The 16,414-nt window shown below is 41.5% G+C and overlaps 1 protein-coding gene across 1 annotated transcript in view; it reads left to right on the top strand.

Annotated features, from left to right (window-relative positions):
* The window catches only part of LOC146009016 (clathrin heavy chain 1-like), a 69,813-nt gene that overhangs the window by 42,973 nt on the left and 10,426 nt on the right, over positions 1-16,414 (top strand). The window contains exons 7-25 of the mRNA XM_083148988.1: positions 1,032-1,229; positions 1,309-1,509; positions 1,604-1,756; positions 1,835-1,957; positions 4,695-4,832; positions 5,012-5,176; positions 5,336-5,516; positions 8,442-8,605; positions 10,050-10,175; positions 10,333-10,475; positions 10,693-10,927; positions 11,073-11,195; positions 12,565-12,710; positions 12,814-12,997; positions 13,347-13,539; positions 13,994-14,151; positions 14,236-14,400; positions 14,516-14,623; positions 15,838-16,005. Of these exons, the coding sequence (XP_083005114.1) occupies positions 1,032-1,229; positions 1,309-1,509; positions 1,604-1,756; positions 1,835-1,957; positions 4,695-4,832; positions 5,012-5,176; positions 5,336-5,516; positions 8,442-8,605; positions 10,050-10,175; positions 10,333-10,475; positions 10,693-10,927; positions 11,073-11,195; positions 12,565-12,710; positions 12,814-12,997; positions 13,347-13,539; positions 13,994-14,151; positions 14,236-14,400; positions 14,516-14,623; positions 15,838-16,005 (3,072 nt within the window). The remainder of the gene's footprint in view (positions 1-1,031; positions 1,230-1,308; positions 1,510-1,603; positions 1,757-1,834; positions 1,958-4,694; positions 4,833-5,011; positions 5,177-5,335; positions 5,517-8,441; positions 8,606-10,049; positions 10,176-10,332; positions 10,476-10,692; positions 10,928-11,072; positions 11,196-12,564; positions 12,711-12,813; positions 12,998-13,346; positions 13,540-13,993; positions 14,152-14,235; positions 14,401-14,515; positions 14,624-15,837; positions 16,006-16,414) is intronic.

The following is a 16,414-nucleotide window of genomic DNA, read 5'->3' as shown; positions in this document are numbered from 1 at the left end:
ATGCTGGGTTTTTCCTGCAATTCCCCAGTAGTATCTGTAGAAAACATGTGCTGTCGGTTTCCCAACCTTCTCCTGAGCACATATCTTAAGGTGCCCATACACATTACAATTATTGTATACAATATTGCATCTCAGTTTTGTGATGAGATCTAGTACAAAAAGTATGTGCTTCACATACTTTTTGTACTAGATACCATCTCATCTTATCGCAAACCGAGATGCGATGAGATGCGATAATTGTATACAAATAGTTGTAACGTGTATGGGCACCTTTAGTGTTTACTCTGCTTCACAATGATTCATTTTGTGTAGGTTTTCAATACATAAATAATTGGAATTGGGTTATTTGGGAAAAACTTGCTTGCTAAATATTACCGGTTAATATTTCTGATTGCAGTAATGTGATTATGGGACTATATATAGGACAGTGATGGTTTCTGCCCTTCATACTGTACTTCTTTGAAGCTCCACCCCACCTAGAGCGGTTCTTGTGGGGCTATGGGGATAAGAAGTATGGGACTTTACATAAAACATTTATCTTAATTATTTTTAAAGTAAAAAGTTTGCCATCCAGTTTCTAGAAAACAAATATTTTAAGTGAAGACGTACTTGCCCTAGAAAGTATACAATAAAATGCGTTTGTTCATACATAATGCTGTGAATTCCCTCTTTTTTTTTAAAAATATTTAGGGCCAGATGTATCAAGCTTCAAAAATTGAGAAAGTGGAGAGTGATAAACACCCAGCCAATCATTTCCTACCTGTCATTTTTCAAACCCAGCCTGTAATATGACGGTTAAGAGCGATTGGCTGGATGTTTATCACTCTCCATTTTATCAGTTTTTGAAGCTTGATCCATCTGGCCCTTAATGTGCAGTATTTATTAAAGTGTTTGTTTACAAACCACAGAACATGCTCATCTAGGAACAGTTCTATCCACCAAGTCCATACAGATCTGGCCACATTTTAAACAGACAAATATACAAGTGTGCTTCAAGTGCTTTTTATTCGCTTTCCCTTTTGTCTGTCCAGGTGCTTTCAGTATGTGTAGAAGAAGACAACATTGTGAACTACGCCACGAATGTGCTACAAAACCCTGACCTGGGGCTTCGCATGGCTGTCCGCAGCAACTTGGCGGGTGCTGAAGAGCTTTTTGCACGCAAATTTAACACCATGTTTGCTCAAGGGAATTATTCTGAAGCTGCCAAAGTTGCTGCATCTGCTCCAAAGGTACCTTGGTAAATGAGTTTTTGCTAAAATAAATGAGATGTTTGCTCTCTTGCAAATCGTCCTTATTCTGTCTTTCCAGGGAATCCTGCGCACTGCAGACACGATCAGAAAGTTTCAGACTGTACCAGCTCAACCTGGACAAGCATCACCTCTGCTTCAGTACTTTGGGATTCTGCTAGATCAGGGGCAGCTGAACAAGCAAGAGTCGCTAGAGCTCTGCAGGCCGGTCCTGCAGCAGGGGCGTAAGCAGCTTTTGGAAAAGTGGTTAAAGGAAGATAAGGTAGGAGTTGCACTGTATGATATTGGTTTTATCTTTTCTCTTCAGTGTTTGCACTGTTTGTATCATCTTTTTCCTCTGTTTTCGTTTTTTGTAGTTGGAATGTTCTGAGGAACTTGGAGACATAGTAAAAGCAGTGGACCCTACTCTTGCGCTTAGTGTTTACCTGCGTGCTAGTGTGCCAAGCAAAGTGATCCAGTGCTTTGCAGAGACTGGGCAGTTCCAGAAAATCGTTCTCTATGCCAAAAAAGTAAGTGTTCACTGTTTTTTTTTATTTTTTTACTTTTTTGCCAACAGTACAACAGTAATATTATTATATTTGTGCTAGGTGGGATACACTCCAGACTGGATTTTCTTACTTCGTAGTGTCATGCGGATAAGCCCTGATCAAGGTCTACAGTTCTCTCAGATGCTTGTACAGGACGAGGAGCCCTTGGCCAACATAAACCAGGTCAGGCTGCAGAGATGCAGGCATGTTCACTCACTGTGTTCTTAGCCCATCTTCAAATAGCATTGCAGAAACTACAGAGCCCAGAGGAACGCTGTCCTTGTTGTCTTTTTAAAATCTATTTTTACTTTTAATTGATCAATTAATCACTCACTTAGAAATAATTAAACTGTAATTACATCTGCTGTAAAGTCTTGTATAAGCAATTATAGGTCATGAGGCCCGCATACAATGTAATTATGAGTCAAATGTTGTACATGCCTTCACGTCCATATTGAACTTGCAGCTCGGTTTAAACTGCAGAAATACTTCTAATGTGTGTTATCTGAATGTGTCTCTATAAAATCATGTTTTGTAGCTAGTAGTAGTAATTGTGCTGCCTAAATAATGAGTAAAGCTGTACAGTAGCTGGGCCATGTGTATAAGTGGAAGAGTTGGTTATGGAACACTTCTCTGCTCTTAAACAGTGTCAAGAGTGTTTCTATATGTCTGGATTAAAGTTGGAATATATTGATATACTGTATCGTGCTAAGTACTACTGAGGTAAAACTGGAGCTGGAAAGATGCTGGTGTATATGACCTATCCATGCACTTTTCAGTTTACTTTATAATTATACTAGTTACCAGTCTGTCATAATGTTGGGACAGAACTGTATTGTCAGTGCCGGGGCCTTTGCACGCCCAAATGTAGCAACACTTGAATTGCTCTGTGGGCACCATCTAGTGGCAGCCACCACACAAAGCATTTGAATTCTCTCCATAAAGTTGAGTCGCAGCATTATTTTTTATTATATAGCATATAACCCACCTGTTCCTTTGCAGCATACACTTATACATAACCTAGTACCAAAGTATATCTCTGTACCTGCCACCTCATGTCCTTGCCATCCCTGCATGCTCACTTTATGTCTTCAGACCTCCTTAGCACTCATCATGTCACCTGTCTGTTTCCCCCTCCCTCTGTATTGTAAGCTCCAAGGAGCAGGGCCCATTTCCTTCCTGTTCTTACAGCCCTTTTTACTTGCACTTCAGTTACTGCTCTCTGATACTCAGCGACCGTCTATAACCGCAGCTCTTCTCACTTGTAATCGTTCATCTCTTCCAACGACAACCTGCTCCTGATAGTACCCGGGAAACTCCTATATTTCAGCTGTACTGATAATTGCAGTGCTAATTGTTACCTGTGCTCTGTTTTTTTTTTTGTTTTTTTCAATTACTGAAATGTTAAGTTCTGTGTACCCTGAATTTTTGTAATAGGCACCATATATTTGGTGCTGCAAACCACCCTATGAATAAAATGTAGTAATAACATAGGTTATATAAATTTCTACACTGCCTATTAGTAATTTAGCACTTTACAAAATTATTAAGGGGGCAAAAGAACAGATGTACATGACCAATTGCAGTAATATGCACCAGACTGGCCATTACACAGAAAGTTTAGAGGGGTATTTAATCCGGGATTCCGACTGTCGGAACGTCCTGACAGTTGGAAACCCATCTGTTTTCTCTGGCTTCTGAAACTAACTTGACTGTTGGAATTCAATGTTCCAACTGTCAAGTTTCGGATTGTCAGTGGATCAGCGAAACCAGCTGCAGATAGTCGGGAAATGGTGCTTTTTCTGACAAAACCATTTTGTCTTTAAATAAAGATGAAACGGACAGTCTTCAATGTGTCTGGAATGGCAGTATTAAATAGGCAAGTGCCAATATTCCCCCCTCCCTTTAGTGTCCAAAGATATTTGGACTAATATTATTTCATATAGAGCCACAGGTCATGGGCCCTTATTCTAGTTGATTCGGACGGATCCATATTTCCGAAAGGAACCAAGTGTTCTTAGCCCCGCCTACCGTACGGATCGCTCACACTGTCCGAATCCTGTCCGAAGACACCAAGTGTACGGACCACTAGTGGATGTTTCATGCGAACACCTCCTCCATCTGTGGGAACCTTCCCCCATCGTCCGCTGGTTGCCGACCATCGAATGATGGACTGAGCAGTCAGGCAGCACTGATTGCTCCAGACCACTCGGACATTTTTCCGTATGAAAGCAGGGATATGGGCGGGCAGCTGACATCCGGCTATGTCAGTTGTCTGCCACCCACACATGCGTCATGGCTGCATTACCATACGAACGCCCAGTGTTTTCATGGGAACGCCCATGAAACGCAGGGTGTACGCATATGGTAATGAGCCCAAACAGCCCTTCACGCCCCTCTCCACCCCCTGCTCGGATGGTTCCTTACGATCATTTTCTGCAGGGACCTCACTACGTGTTCGGATGTGCGAGGCATTCGCACATGCGCAGATACCAAACATTGGCCGTCTGACCACACACTGAGCCGTCAGACTCAATCAGAATAAGGGCCATGGTGTGTGTTTTTGTCCTCTAGGTGGCAGTGTACTATATGCCATCTGCTCCTTTCCTATTCCTCAGTTAAACATATACCATTATCGCCATTGTACTATTGCAGAATGAGTATAATTTATCTGCAAGTACAATGAAATCCTCTATCTAATTGTATTTACAAAGGGTTGGACAATATAAGAAGATTTGGGGGAAAGTTGCTGTTTGAGATAAAGAAATGCTTTTATTTTGAGGGTATAATGTAACAACCATTGTGTAAAAATAGATGGTTAATCTATTCCCCTTCATTGTATAAGCTAACCTTTAATGTAGTGAAATGTAGACTATGTAGCATAACAAGGACATGTGATTGTGTGGCTCTGTGATCGTAGATTGTGGATGTCTTTATGGAGAACAGCCTGATCCAGCAGTGCACGTCGTTCCTGCTTGATGCACTGAAGAATAATCAGCCTGCTGAGGGCCATCTGCAGACTCGCCTCTTGGAGATGAACCTGATCCATGCCCCACAGGTACCACTACTCCTTAGTACCTTGCATTCTTCTTTTAATGTTTCCACTTCCCGAAAAGACAAATTCCTTTTCAGATTTGACAAATAAATGGAAACCTGGTAATATGTCCCTATTCTCTTCCTTATTGTACATGTTCTGTTCTGAATTGTTCCCTGATTTCAAATATCCAATCCTCTTAGGTGGCAGATGCAATCCTTGGGAACCAAATGTTCACTCATTATGACCGGGCCCACATTGCCCAGCTGTGTGAGAAAGCTGGTCTGCTGCAAAGAGCTCTGGAGCATTATACGGACTTGTATGACATCAAACGTGCGGTGGTGCACACACACCTTCTAAACCCAGAGGTGAGTCCTTATTTTGTGTGCACATCAGCCTTCTACTAATATAGACTTCATATTCCTCTTGCTGCATATTGAACACGCACAACAATATGTAGTCGTGACCAGTCCCACTGAATATGCTGTTTTGTGCTCTTACAGCAAAATTCTTTCCTCTAAATTTAGTGGCTGGTGAATTTTTTTGGCTCATTGTCGGTGGATGATTCAGTGGAGTGTTTGCGGGCTATGCTGTCTGCTAACATCCGGCAGAACCTGCAACTCTGTGTCCAGGTGGCATCTAAGTACCATGAACAGTTGGGCACCCAGTCTTTGGTTGAGCTCTTTGAGTCTTTCAAGAGTTATGAAGGTAGGTGCAACGTGTCTTTATTGCAGTAAAGTATTTTAATGCTGTCAGCCATTTCGGCCTTTAATACACCTTTTAACCAAACTCCTGGGCTTGACCTGCAGTTTGAATCACAGCTATAATCCAGGTCAGACCCCATTCACACTGTAACTCTTTCTCTGGTTATTCCTTGGTCAGATCTGTTTAATGCAGTGTCAACTGAAAAAAAACCTAGGCTCTTTCAAAAAGGTGTAAAGGTTTTTGAGCAATCATCCAGGTGCCTGTGGCCAAAAACAGATCTAGGATGAAACTTCAGTCAGTCAGGGGTAGAAGATACCAGATAACAAAGGTGGAAGAAAAGTTCTAAGTTATTCTATGCGCCAGTTCGCCCTTATCCTGGCATTAGAAATGCGTCATAGATGTCGGAAACTACTCATAGGGGTGGCTTAAGTTATAATAGAGGAGTAATTATTGCATTTAAGTTTCTAAACCTATGCAATGCTATGCCCAAATACTGAGCTATGAATTTTGCTCTTTCAGAAATCCTAAGAGATTCATGTATATTTGTGTGTTGAGGGGTGTAACAATTGGACAACATCCTCTTTACAAATCATAATGGTATATTTTCCCTCAGGGTCCAGCGAGGAACTCGTTTATCTTAGAATGTTTCTCTTGAGTATTGTAAGAAGGGACCTGGCAAGCCTTAATGTAATAGCTTCAGTGCCAGTATTGTGTTCCCTCAAGATATACAACATCGAAGATTGTTTCCTAATAAAGTGTTGCAGTAATAACAGTTTAATCTTTTTTTTTTTTTTTTATAAACACACATTCCTATTATTACATGATAGTGTTTTAGCTGCCATAAAGGAATTGAAAGGGCTGCTGGGAATAAACTCCCACAGGCATTCTCTATTGTGTTAGGCGTGCCGCGTTGCTGTCTCTTTAACACTGCAATCAGGGGTTAGTTATACACTAAGGCCCTTATTTAGATCTGATTGCAGTACAAATTTGTTTAGAAAATGCGCAAAACCATGTGCATTGCAGGTGGGGCAGATGTAACATGTGCAGAGAGAGTTAAATTTGGGGTGTGTGTGTTGAAACTGAAATCTAAATTGCAGTGTAAAAATAATGCAGCCAGTATTTACCCTGCATAGAAACAAAATAACTCACACAAATCTAACGCTCTCTGCACATGTTACATCTGCCCCACCTGCAGGGCACATGCCCATATTCCAAACAAATTTGTACTGCGATCAGATCTGAATAAAGGCCTAAGGGTGAAGTTTAATAGGATGGGAGATTCAGAAAGTGAAATTTGATAAGAAATCCCCAGGTTTTTTTTTAAACTGCAATCATTTACACTGCAAAACCAGTTTGAATTTAAAATGTAAATGATTTTCGCTTAAAAAAAATGGCTGTTTCTTACCAAATCTCTCACTTTCTGGATCTCTCATCCTATTAAATGTCACCCTATATTCATTATCATATGGCCAATGTACAGGCTGAACACCCTTATATTAAAAGGACATATTTAAAATCCCTCTTTTGTGCATGTTAAAGCAGTGAGAGGGCCTTGAGCGTTAATTCCAATGTAGGCTGTCCGATTGGTTACTACATAAAACCCCCATAACAAAAGGGCAATAAAAAGATGCATAACTCATATATGGGATATATAAGTATAGGCTTGCAGGCCTAGAAGATGCCAGTGCAAACTTTTTTCAGTCCAGTGGAATGCGTCCTTGAGACTGCAAATATTGTGTGCACTCTTTCTTTATTTTGTCTGCTTGTATGGAATCTGCATAGAAATATGTCATTGTGACCTCTCCAATTGTAGCGAACGACACTTATGCTTAATAGTTGCACCATTCTGCGTTTACTGCAGCTGCATAATTTTTTAACCTCTTGAGTGGTGGGTTTTGCTGGGGCAGGACAAACCTACCAGGGCAGGTACAGATTGTTTTGCTTTTGTAATTGGTCTATAGCAGAGTAGGAGTATTTATGTAAATGCGTCAGATGATACAAGTGGCTTCAACTGTAATCTTGCTCCACCCATTCAAGTTGTTTTGCCTCCTGAGGTGGTGGTATTATTGCATGGCCTAGGTTAGTTGAGCTTAGATGATGTCATCTGACTTGGTTGTCTAACAGGATGTGTCTACTGGATAACAGCAGTTGGAGCCCAATTACAATATTTTGGTTTCCTAAATAAAAAATGGGTCCTTTTTACTACCACTTTATGTATTTGAAACAGACATTCCCATTATCTCTGCATACATCTAGCATCAATTCACCATGCAGTGTGAAATACCTGGTGTGAGTGAGCCCTCAGGTCAGTTACAGCTCCGCAATTGTCAGACAACTTTTTTTTACAAGTATCCTATATCAAATCAAGGCAATTTCCTAGTGAGTCAAGTGGCACTGCATTGTGACTAGGGCACATTTTCAGCAAAAAATTTCCTCCTAACGCCAGCAGATTCACACATGACATGGCATGTAAGAGGGTCGGTTTGGCACGACTGCAACAAAGATGCATGAGGACATATTATAATTATTAAATTACATATGGCACTTTTATATGGCACCACAAGGGATCTGCAGTGCCCAATTACAGTGTACATAAAATAATAAGCAAAACAGGAAATGGTGACTTACAGATGAATACAATACAGGACAAGTACACGGTACGTAAACCTACAGATGGAGCCCCTCCCATTGGGGCTGGCGATTCGAATCGCCATCTGCCGCCGGTCGTCAGAAGGGGGCGCACCCTGTTTTGACAGAGCTCAACGCCGGTGTCCGTCGGTCGATGGGGTAGATTGTGAGCATAGAACAGATGGATAGGATAAGATTTGGTGAAGTGGGATTTGAGAGCCCAGTTAGTAGAGAGCTGTAGAGTCTGATTATATCTGTAGGTATCCTTACAAATCTTTGTCAATTTGTTATTTCTTTTAGGGCTTTTCTATTTTCTGGGATCTATTGTTAATTTCAGCCAGGATCCTGACGTGCATTTCAAATACATCCAGGCAGCCTGTAAGACTGGGCAGATTAAAGAAGTGGAGCGAATATGTCGGGAGAGTAATTGCTACAATGCAGAACGTGTCAAGAACTTCTTAAAGGCAAGTCCATTTTCCGTTTGTAGAAACAGATTGTCATATATTTTTAACTAGTATATTTATCATCACGTAGTGGGCTGTACAGACAAGCAAGCCGTAAGGTGCCCACACACTAGAAAGATCTGCACATAAATTAGCCTCAAAATCTTTGCATTCCTATGGATCTATTGCAAACTCTTCTGATCTTTCATGCTGCATGTAAGATCAGAAGATTTAGCCAAAGATCTACGGGAGCGCGCATCCAATCGATATCAGTGATAATCTTCTCAGTGTATCTGGCATGCAGTTATTACACAATGTAATCTTATGGATACAGTTCTAATCATTTGTGAAAGAAATGATAAAACTGTGTCCTACTACATGTCACAGTATTTCCCAAACTCCGTTCTGGTTATAATGATAACCGTGCCTGACTGATAGGGGCTTTGAGGGCTGTATTTGGGAGACACTGATGTAGGCAGAAGTTGTTGTTGTTGTTGTTGTTGTCTCCTCTGCCTGACCGCCCATGCCACTGGCCTGCACCCAGGTGTCCTCCTTCAATGGGGTGATACCATGCCCTCACTCCCTATACTACTATACAAAGGAACGCAGGATTCTACTTCGGTTAGTTAGGATTTAAGATGATGAAATATCTATTCCATTTTCTTAAAGGAAGCTGCACAGGATATCCTTGCCTGACCTGTGTCCCTATCAATGGCAAGTCTATTGCATCTAGGTTGTCAATCATCCCACCCCCAGGAAACAGAAGTCAGCAGCACAAACTCAACACCACTTGTTTCCGTTTCTCACTCCTGTTAGCAACTTCACCATTCCTCCCTGAAATGAAACCTGGTCTCCAAAATCTGAGCCTGGGTCCACACTTAAACAAAGGATCTGCTGACTGAGTTGCCGATTTGATAAAGCTATGCACACTTACTAATCTGCCACTCGACTTGACTGTCCAGACATCACTACTAGGTGGCATTTTAATCTGCCCTCCCAGTTATAATGTAATTGTCAGCGGTTTCTGCTACTGCTTTACAGATTGGTTTATGGATCAGCCATACACACAGCCAGGTGTACTAATATCTTGAAAATATGATCATTGGCTGTACATACTCACTGATGTTCTCAGGCTATATTGTTTTTCAATATAATGAACGGTAAACTGCTGCGGTGCTCCTTGTGGACCACCATGGATAGGTAACTTATCACAAATGGGAACTGATTTGTTCTGGTCTCCGATTGGCCACACATATAGCTGCAAAGTAAACCTATTATTTTCTGCACTGTCATTATAATGTACGTTTTATATTTCCATTGTGTTTGATATGTTCAGTTATTGTATAAGCCAGTAACTCAGAATCGCATACAGGTCTGCTTTATCCCCCCTGTTGGTATATGACCTGTTAATGAGGACTAGTTTGGCGGTGTCTGTCTAATTAAATATTCTCTTTTCTTTGTATAGGAGGCCAAACTCACAGATCAACTTCCGCTGATAATTGTGTGCGACCGCTTTGACTTTGTACATGATCTTGTGTTGTATCTCTACCGCAACAACCTCCAGAAATACATAGAAATCTATGTGCAAAAGGTGAGTCCTATCCATTTGCTTACTACATACTGGAGACTGGTCAGTGCAGTGTATGGAACTTCTGATATCACAAACTGGTACTATACAGTAAATACGAAGAGTATTGCCTAAGGTATTGAAAAGAGATGTAATACTTTGGATTGTCTTCCATGCCTAGGTCAACCCCAGCCGTATACCTGCTGTAATTGGAGGACTATTGGATGTTGACTGCTCGGAGGATGTCATTAAGAATCTTATCATGGTTGTACATGGCCAGTTTTCCACTGATGAACTAGTGGCCGAAGTGGAGAAAAGAAACAGGTGATGCAGCACAATTTAGCACATGTAAAGGAAACCTGTATATTGTGCACTTACATCTTGTTACTTTTATCCAAGGCCAAGAATACCTTTCCATACTCTTTTTACATAATGTTGCTTTTAGATTTTTACTTTATTTTGTTAAATAGAATATTAATCGAATGCATTACCATCCTGAATCAGTACTTTTGCAATTTTTTTATTTTTTTTTTTATCTCAGGCTTAAACTGCTTTTACCATGGCTGGAATCTAGAATTCATGAGGGCTGTGAGGAGCCTGCAACACACAATGCTCTGGCCAAGATCTACATTGATAGCAACAACAATCCTGAACGCTTTCTACGGGAGAACCCTTTCTATGATAGCTGTGTCGTGGGCAAGTACTGCGAAAAGAGGGACCCACACCTGGCATGTGTAGCCTACGAGAGGGGCCAGTGTGACTTGGAGCTTATCAAGGCAGGTGTCTTGGGCCTGATGTATTTATACAGCAGTTCAATCTTTCACAATGACATTCTCAGCTTTCCTGAAATGTTTCTGTCTAAAAAAAAATATATACATTTACTATCTTGATCTTTTTTTTTTATATATATATATTCTGTAGGTGTGCAATGAAAACTCCCTGTTCAAGAGTGAAGCCCGGTACCTTGTACGGAGGAAAGATGCTGATCTGTGGGCCAATGTCCTTGAGGAACACAGCCCATTCAGGAGACAGCTGATTGATCAGGTGAATTACCAATTAATTTATAAATTGTTGGTGCAGTCCGCTATATATTTTTTTGTATAGTAATGTCTCTTTTAGTAAATGGGCAATATTTACTCGACTTATTAAACAATTAGGGCTACAAAGAGGTGTTGCCGTCAATAGCAAACAAATGGATTTTTGTAATTTTTTTTAATAATTGTGCTGGGAAACTGACATAACCTTTGGTATGTGCTATACTGCTTAGTCTGCACAGATGTTTGGAAGGATATGTCCTAGTGTCTTAAAATAGGGTTATTAAAACACAGCGAGCAACACTTCTCCCTCTTCTCCGTTCCTGTACATTTTAAACCATTCATACTAGGAGCAAAGAAACAAAGCTTTAGTTGAAATAATGGAGGAGGGAGTAGGGAATGAATGACTAGTGTCCTCAGAAGTATGGGGGGTTGGGGTTTGTATGGAGAAATACTGTGACTGTCCGGGACAGTGGGTAAGAGTGGGCACCATACTTGCCTAAATGTGTTCTATTTATTAAACAGTAAAGGCCCATACATTCAGGTCGATTTCAGACCTATGTCTAAGCGATCTGACTAGATCTCTTAGAATTTAATCAAACATCACCCTGTGTGTATACCCCCAGCGATGGCGATGCGTGGTCCTGCGTGTCGCTATCACCTGACTAGAACTTGAGACTATGCAGCACAGTTCGCACATCACTGGTGCATTGCATGTGGGTCAGCGATATGTGCTGAGCGATCTGTGCTTAAGCACATCGCTCAACACCGAGCACTCGTCGCCCTGTGTGTATGGGCCTTATGTTTCAAATTTTCAATATTGGAAAATATTTGTAAAGGTCTAAGAGACACCTGCAAGATTGTTTAGGCTGGGTTTTCACTCCATTAGCGTTGCTTGAAGGGCCTTTGCTGAGCAATGACACAGCAGCATGTAAGCAACTACTTTGCACTGGGCAATCGTTATAACAAGTGTTCTAAGGGGGTATTCAATGTTAGGGGAACGGCTGTCGACCAAGCTCGACAGCCGTGCCCCTGTCCCGTTCTCGGTCAGCTCGCCCGGAGCTCGGCAGTCGGGATTCAATGTCCCGGGCGGCGAGAAAGGGGCGTGGCCGCGAGTTGAGGGCGGTAATAGACGAGCTCCGGCCAGGAGCTCGCCTATTTCCGGCTTTTCTCGGCAGAACGAGCCCGACAGCTTGTGAAGTCGGGCTCGTTCTGCGGTGAAACCCTGTTCAATGCTGTCGGGGAAGGCAGCATTGAATAGGGCCCCGCAGCCATCTCCCCGTCGGGAGATGGCTGCGGGTGCACTACAACGATTGAATACCCCCCTCATGCTGGCTTAGATACATTTTACCATTAGTCTTTATTTCTTCATCCCAAAGGTGGTGCAGACTGCTCTATCAGAGACCCAGGATCCTGAGGAAGTGTCCGTCACAGTGAAAGCATTTATGACCGCTGATCTCCCAAATGAGCTAATTGAACTCCTAGAGAAAATAGTTCTGGATAACTCCGTGTTTAGTGAGCACAGGTTAGATTGGGGAAAATAACTATTCAAGAGAATTGTGTTGGTGGGAAGTCTACTGTGTGACATGGTCATTTTGTTACTGATGTCGGACTTTATTTGCTTTCAGAAACCTCCAGAACTTGCTGATCTTGACGGCAATTAAAGCAGACCGTACAAGAGTCATGGAATATATTAACCGGTTGGATAACTATGATGCGCCAGACATTGCTAACATTGCTATCAGCAACCAGCTATTTGAAGAGGCCTTTGCGATCTTTAGGAAATTTGATGTTAATACATCTGCCATACAAGTGAGAGACAACGATTGGTGTTCTGTTCTTACTGTTTGGGAATACTGCCGGCACCCTGAGTGCTAGTCATTACTGTGCTCTGTCTTCCACCTTGTGCATAGTTACTGTCTTTATTCTACATCCTCTGAGTTACAATAAGTATTCGCTCTACATAGCATTGGTCTGATGCCGAAAGTGTAACTGTGTGATATTGGTATAATTACTATGAAATATATATATCTTCAAAAATCAGTCAAATTAACAAAGCTATGCCGTAACACAGATTCATTGTAACAGCAAGCACTTGTGATACTGAACATGGAGCAGGGCGTGGGCAGTAATGACATTTTTCTGTTTAACACATTTCTAGGTCCTGATTGAACATATTGGGAATCTGGATCGTGCCTATGAATTTGCAGAGAAATGCAATGAACCTGCAGTATGGAGCCAGCTGGGCAGAGCTCAGCTACAGAAAGACTTGGTGAAAGAAGCTATAGACTCTTATATTAAAGCCGATGACCCCTCTGCTTACATGGAAGTAGAACAGGCAGCAAGCAGGAATGGTCAGTTATTTCCTCAATCTATTCTTATGACTGTGGGCCTAATTCAGCTGTGGTTGGAGGTGATATCACTGGTGTTCCTTTTGCATGTAGCAATGATGTAACTGTACAGTAATGTGCCAGGAAGCATCTCTTGCAAGTAGCTCCCATGATTTTGAGCACGCTGCCTGTTGCTGAGGCTAGGAAATCTCTGTTCCATAACATAAATCATTGGCCTTACACAATCGCAACCTGCCTCTTTTCACAAATCAAGGTCATCAGAGTGTCAGTCACTGTCAGTCTGATGCCAGATTACTCACTACTAATTCACAGGACCCATTTGCGCTATAGCAGAACTGATCCTGCACATGCGCAAATTGCAGATAATCGGTACTTCTGAATAACCCCCTCCATTCGCTAGTGTTTACTTAGAAGCTTCTTGCATTCTAATCACTTGTAATGGTTGCATGTGTCACAGGAAACTGGGAAGACCTGGTAAAATTCTTACAGATGGCAAGAAAGAAGGCCAGGGAGTCCTACGTGGAGACTGAGCTCATATTTGCTCTTGCAAAAACCAATCGTTTGTCAGAACTGGAGGAATTTGTTAGCGGCCCGAACAATGCTCATATTCAGCAGGTATTTCAGTGTCTGTACAGCAAATGCTTTACGTGCAGTAAACAGAGACTTGTAATCTTTACTTTCCAATCTCACGGCTTTCAGGTGGGCGATCGCTGTTATGAGGAAGGCATGTATGATGCTGCCAAACTACTTTACAACAATGTTTCCAATTTTGCCCGTTTGGCATCCACTCTAGTACACCTTGGGGAGTATCAGGCTGCTGTTGACAGTGCACGGAAAGCCAATAGCACGCGCACCTGGAAAGAGGTAGGGAATATTAAGTACACAGAGTATGCTTGTGTTGAATTAAAGATGTGAGTGCATTGTTAACACTTTACATGATCCATTTAGATTTTAATCCATTTGTGTTCCTGTTCCCAAGGTTTGTTTTGCGTGTGTGGATGGCGCAGAGTACCGTCTGGCACAAATGTGTGGCTTGCACATTGTGATCCATGCAGATGAGCTGGAGGAGCTTATCAGTTATTATCAGGTGGGTACAAAAATGTAGTGCTCAATTCTTGCTGTTCTAAAGTAACTGACCCAATGCTTTGCCGGACAGTTCCCCAGTGGATGACTAAGTGGGCTGTGCCATCATGGATTGTAAAAATGTGTCATTTAACAAAATGTCACGGAGAAAGCATCTTTCTATTATAGACCATTTCTCTCTTACTATTTGAAAAGCTTTAGTCATGTGCGGCCAAATGTGTTGATGTGAAATAAAATGAATACTTGCGACTGTAGTCACTGGATCATCATCAAGCTGCTTGGCGATGGTCTTATAGTTTTTCCTTAAAACATACTTGTTCTACATTCTGATCTCCTTCGACAACTCTCTCCTTAGCTCTCTCAAGTCCATGTTCCGTGTGGAGCACACGATAATACCAAATTAACATTTTCTTTAAAAAAGCTAAACGACCAATTTTTCAAGATTGCAGAACAGCTTTTTGTCGATTTAGTATTTTAGGGTCATCTTCTGTTTTGAGGGCAACCTATAAAGATTTGCTACATTACTGTACTGCAGGCAAATCAGGGGCTCCGAAAGGTGTTTTACATTGAAGGGAACCTACAGGATCATGCCTTATGTGGGGCAAACATTGCCAGATGTTTTGGCTGTAATCATTTCTGAGTGGACTTTAGTTAGTTTGCAGCTTGTGTGTGCTTTCGTGGATTAATCCCGGATAGGTTTGAAATTAGCAGTCAATGACCATGCCGTAAAACCTGACTGTAGCAGTGTGTCTATGCAGATTTCTGATTGTGACCTGGGAGTTATGAGCAGAAATAAGTGATGGTAGCTTGAACATCTTTCCTGGGTGGAGTGTAGCCACATCGCTCTTGTAAACTAAATTTCTGTCCCAAGTTGAGCGCCTAATTGGTAGAGGAAGTGTTACTATTTTTTGGAGGTTTCACTGTAATCGAATAGATAACAACATTACTAAAGCACTAGCATAAAAGTTAAGTATACAGACACATTTGGCCCCTGAAGTTGTTGCATTTACAGTGAATAAAAAGTAGCAAATTGCGTTTGTGACCAACTACATTATTTGCACGTGCAATGTTAGTGCACGTGCACATTTATTATTGGGGAAATAATTCAAATTTAGCAGTCGTTGACAGTTTGCTAATTGTGATCAGTAGCTGGGTCCCTTTTTATATTGATATGTAATCCTATTAACCATGTTATGATTTCATCTCCATAATCCACAGGATCGGGGTTATTTTGAGGAGCTCATTGCACTTCTGGAGGCAGCCCTGGGCTTGGAACGTGCACACATGGGCATGTTCACAGAGCTTGCCATCCTGTACTCCAAATTCAAACCTCAGAAAATGCGTGAACACTTAGAACTCTTCTGGTCCAGAGTTAACATCCCAAAGGTGAGTTAAAAAGTTATTCCTTATTTTAAAATGGGTTCTGTCTTTTTTTATATATATATTTACATGAAAAAAATACTTTTATTTTATTGGGGTATATAACATGGAAGTAAAGTGTTTATAGAGTTTTGAAAATACACAATGTATCTGAAGAATACGTGGACTAAAACCATTTTCACAGCGCATCCTCGACCCAGATTATTGCTTGTTTGCTGATGAACCAACCTGGGTCATGGTGCAGTGTGAAAGCACCAAAATTTATATCCCAGGTATAAGCAAGACAGCAATTCTTCCTGGGTTATAAGCTGGGTTAAACTCAAGTGTAATGTGTGACCCAGGCTTATTGTGAATGCGCCCGAAAAGTTTCACATACAGGCCTGCTGATGTCTATTACATATAGGGGGTTATTCTG

This window comes from Crinia signifera, chromosome 1, assembly GCF_055691185.1.
Source record: "Crinia signifera chromosome 1, ASM5569118v1, whole genome shotgun sequence".
In the NCBI taxonomy this organism is placed as follows: Eukaryota; Metazoa; Chordata; class Amphibia; order Anura; family Myobatrachidae; genus Crinia; species Crinia signifera.
Note: the sequence above shows the minus strand (reverse complement) of the source record. Positions and strands in the feature narration are given on the sequence as shown.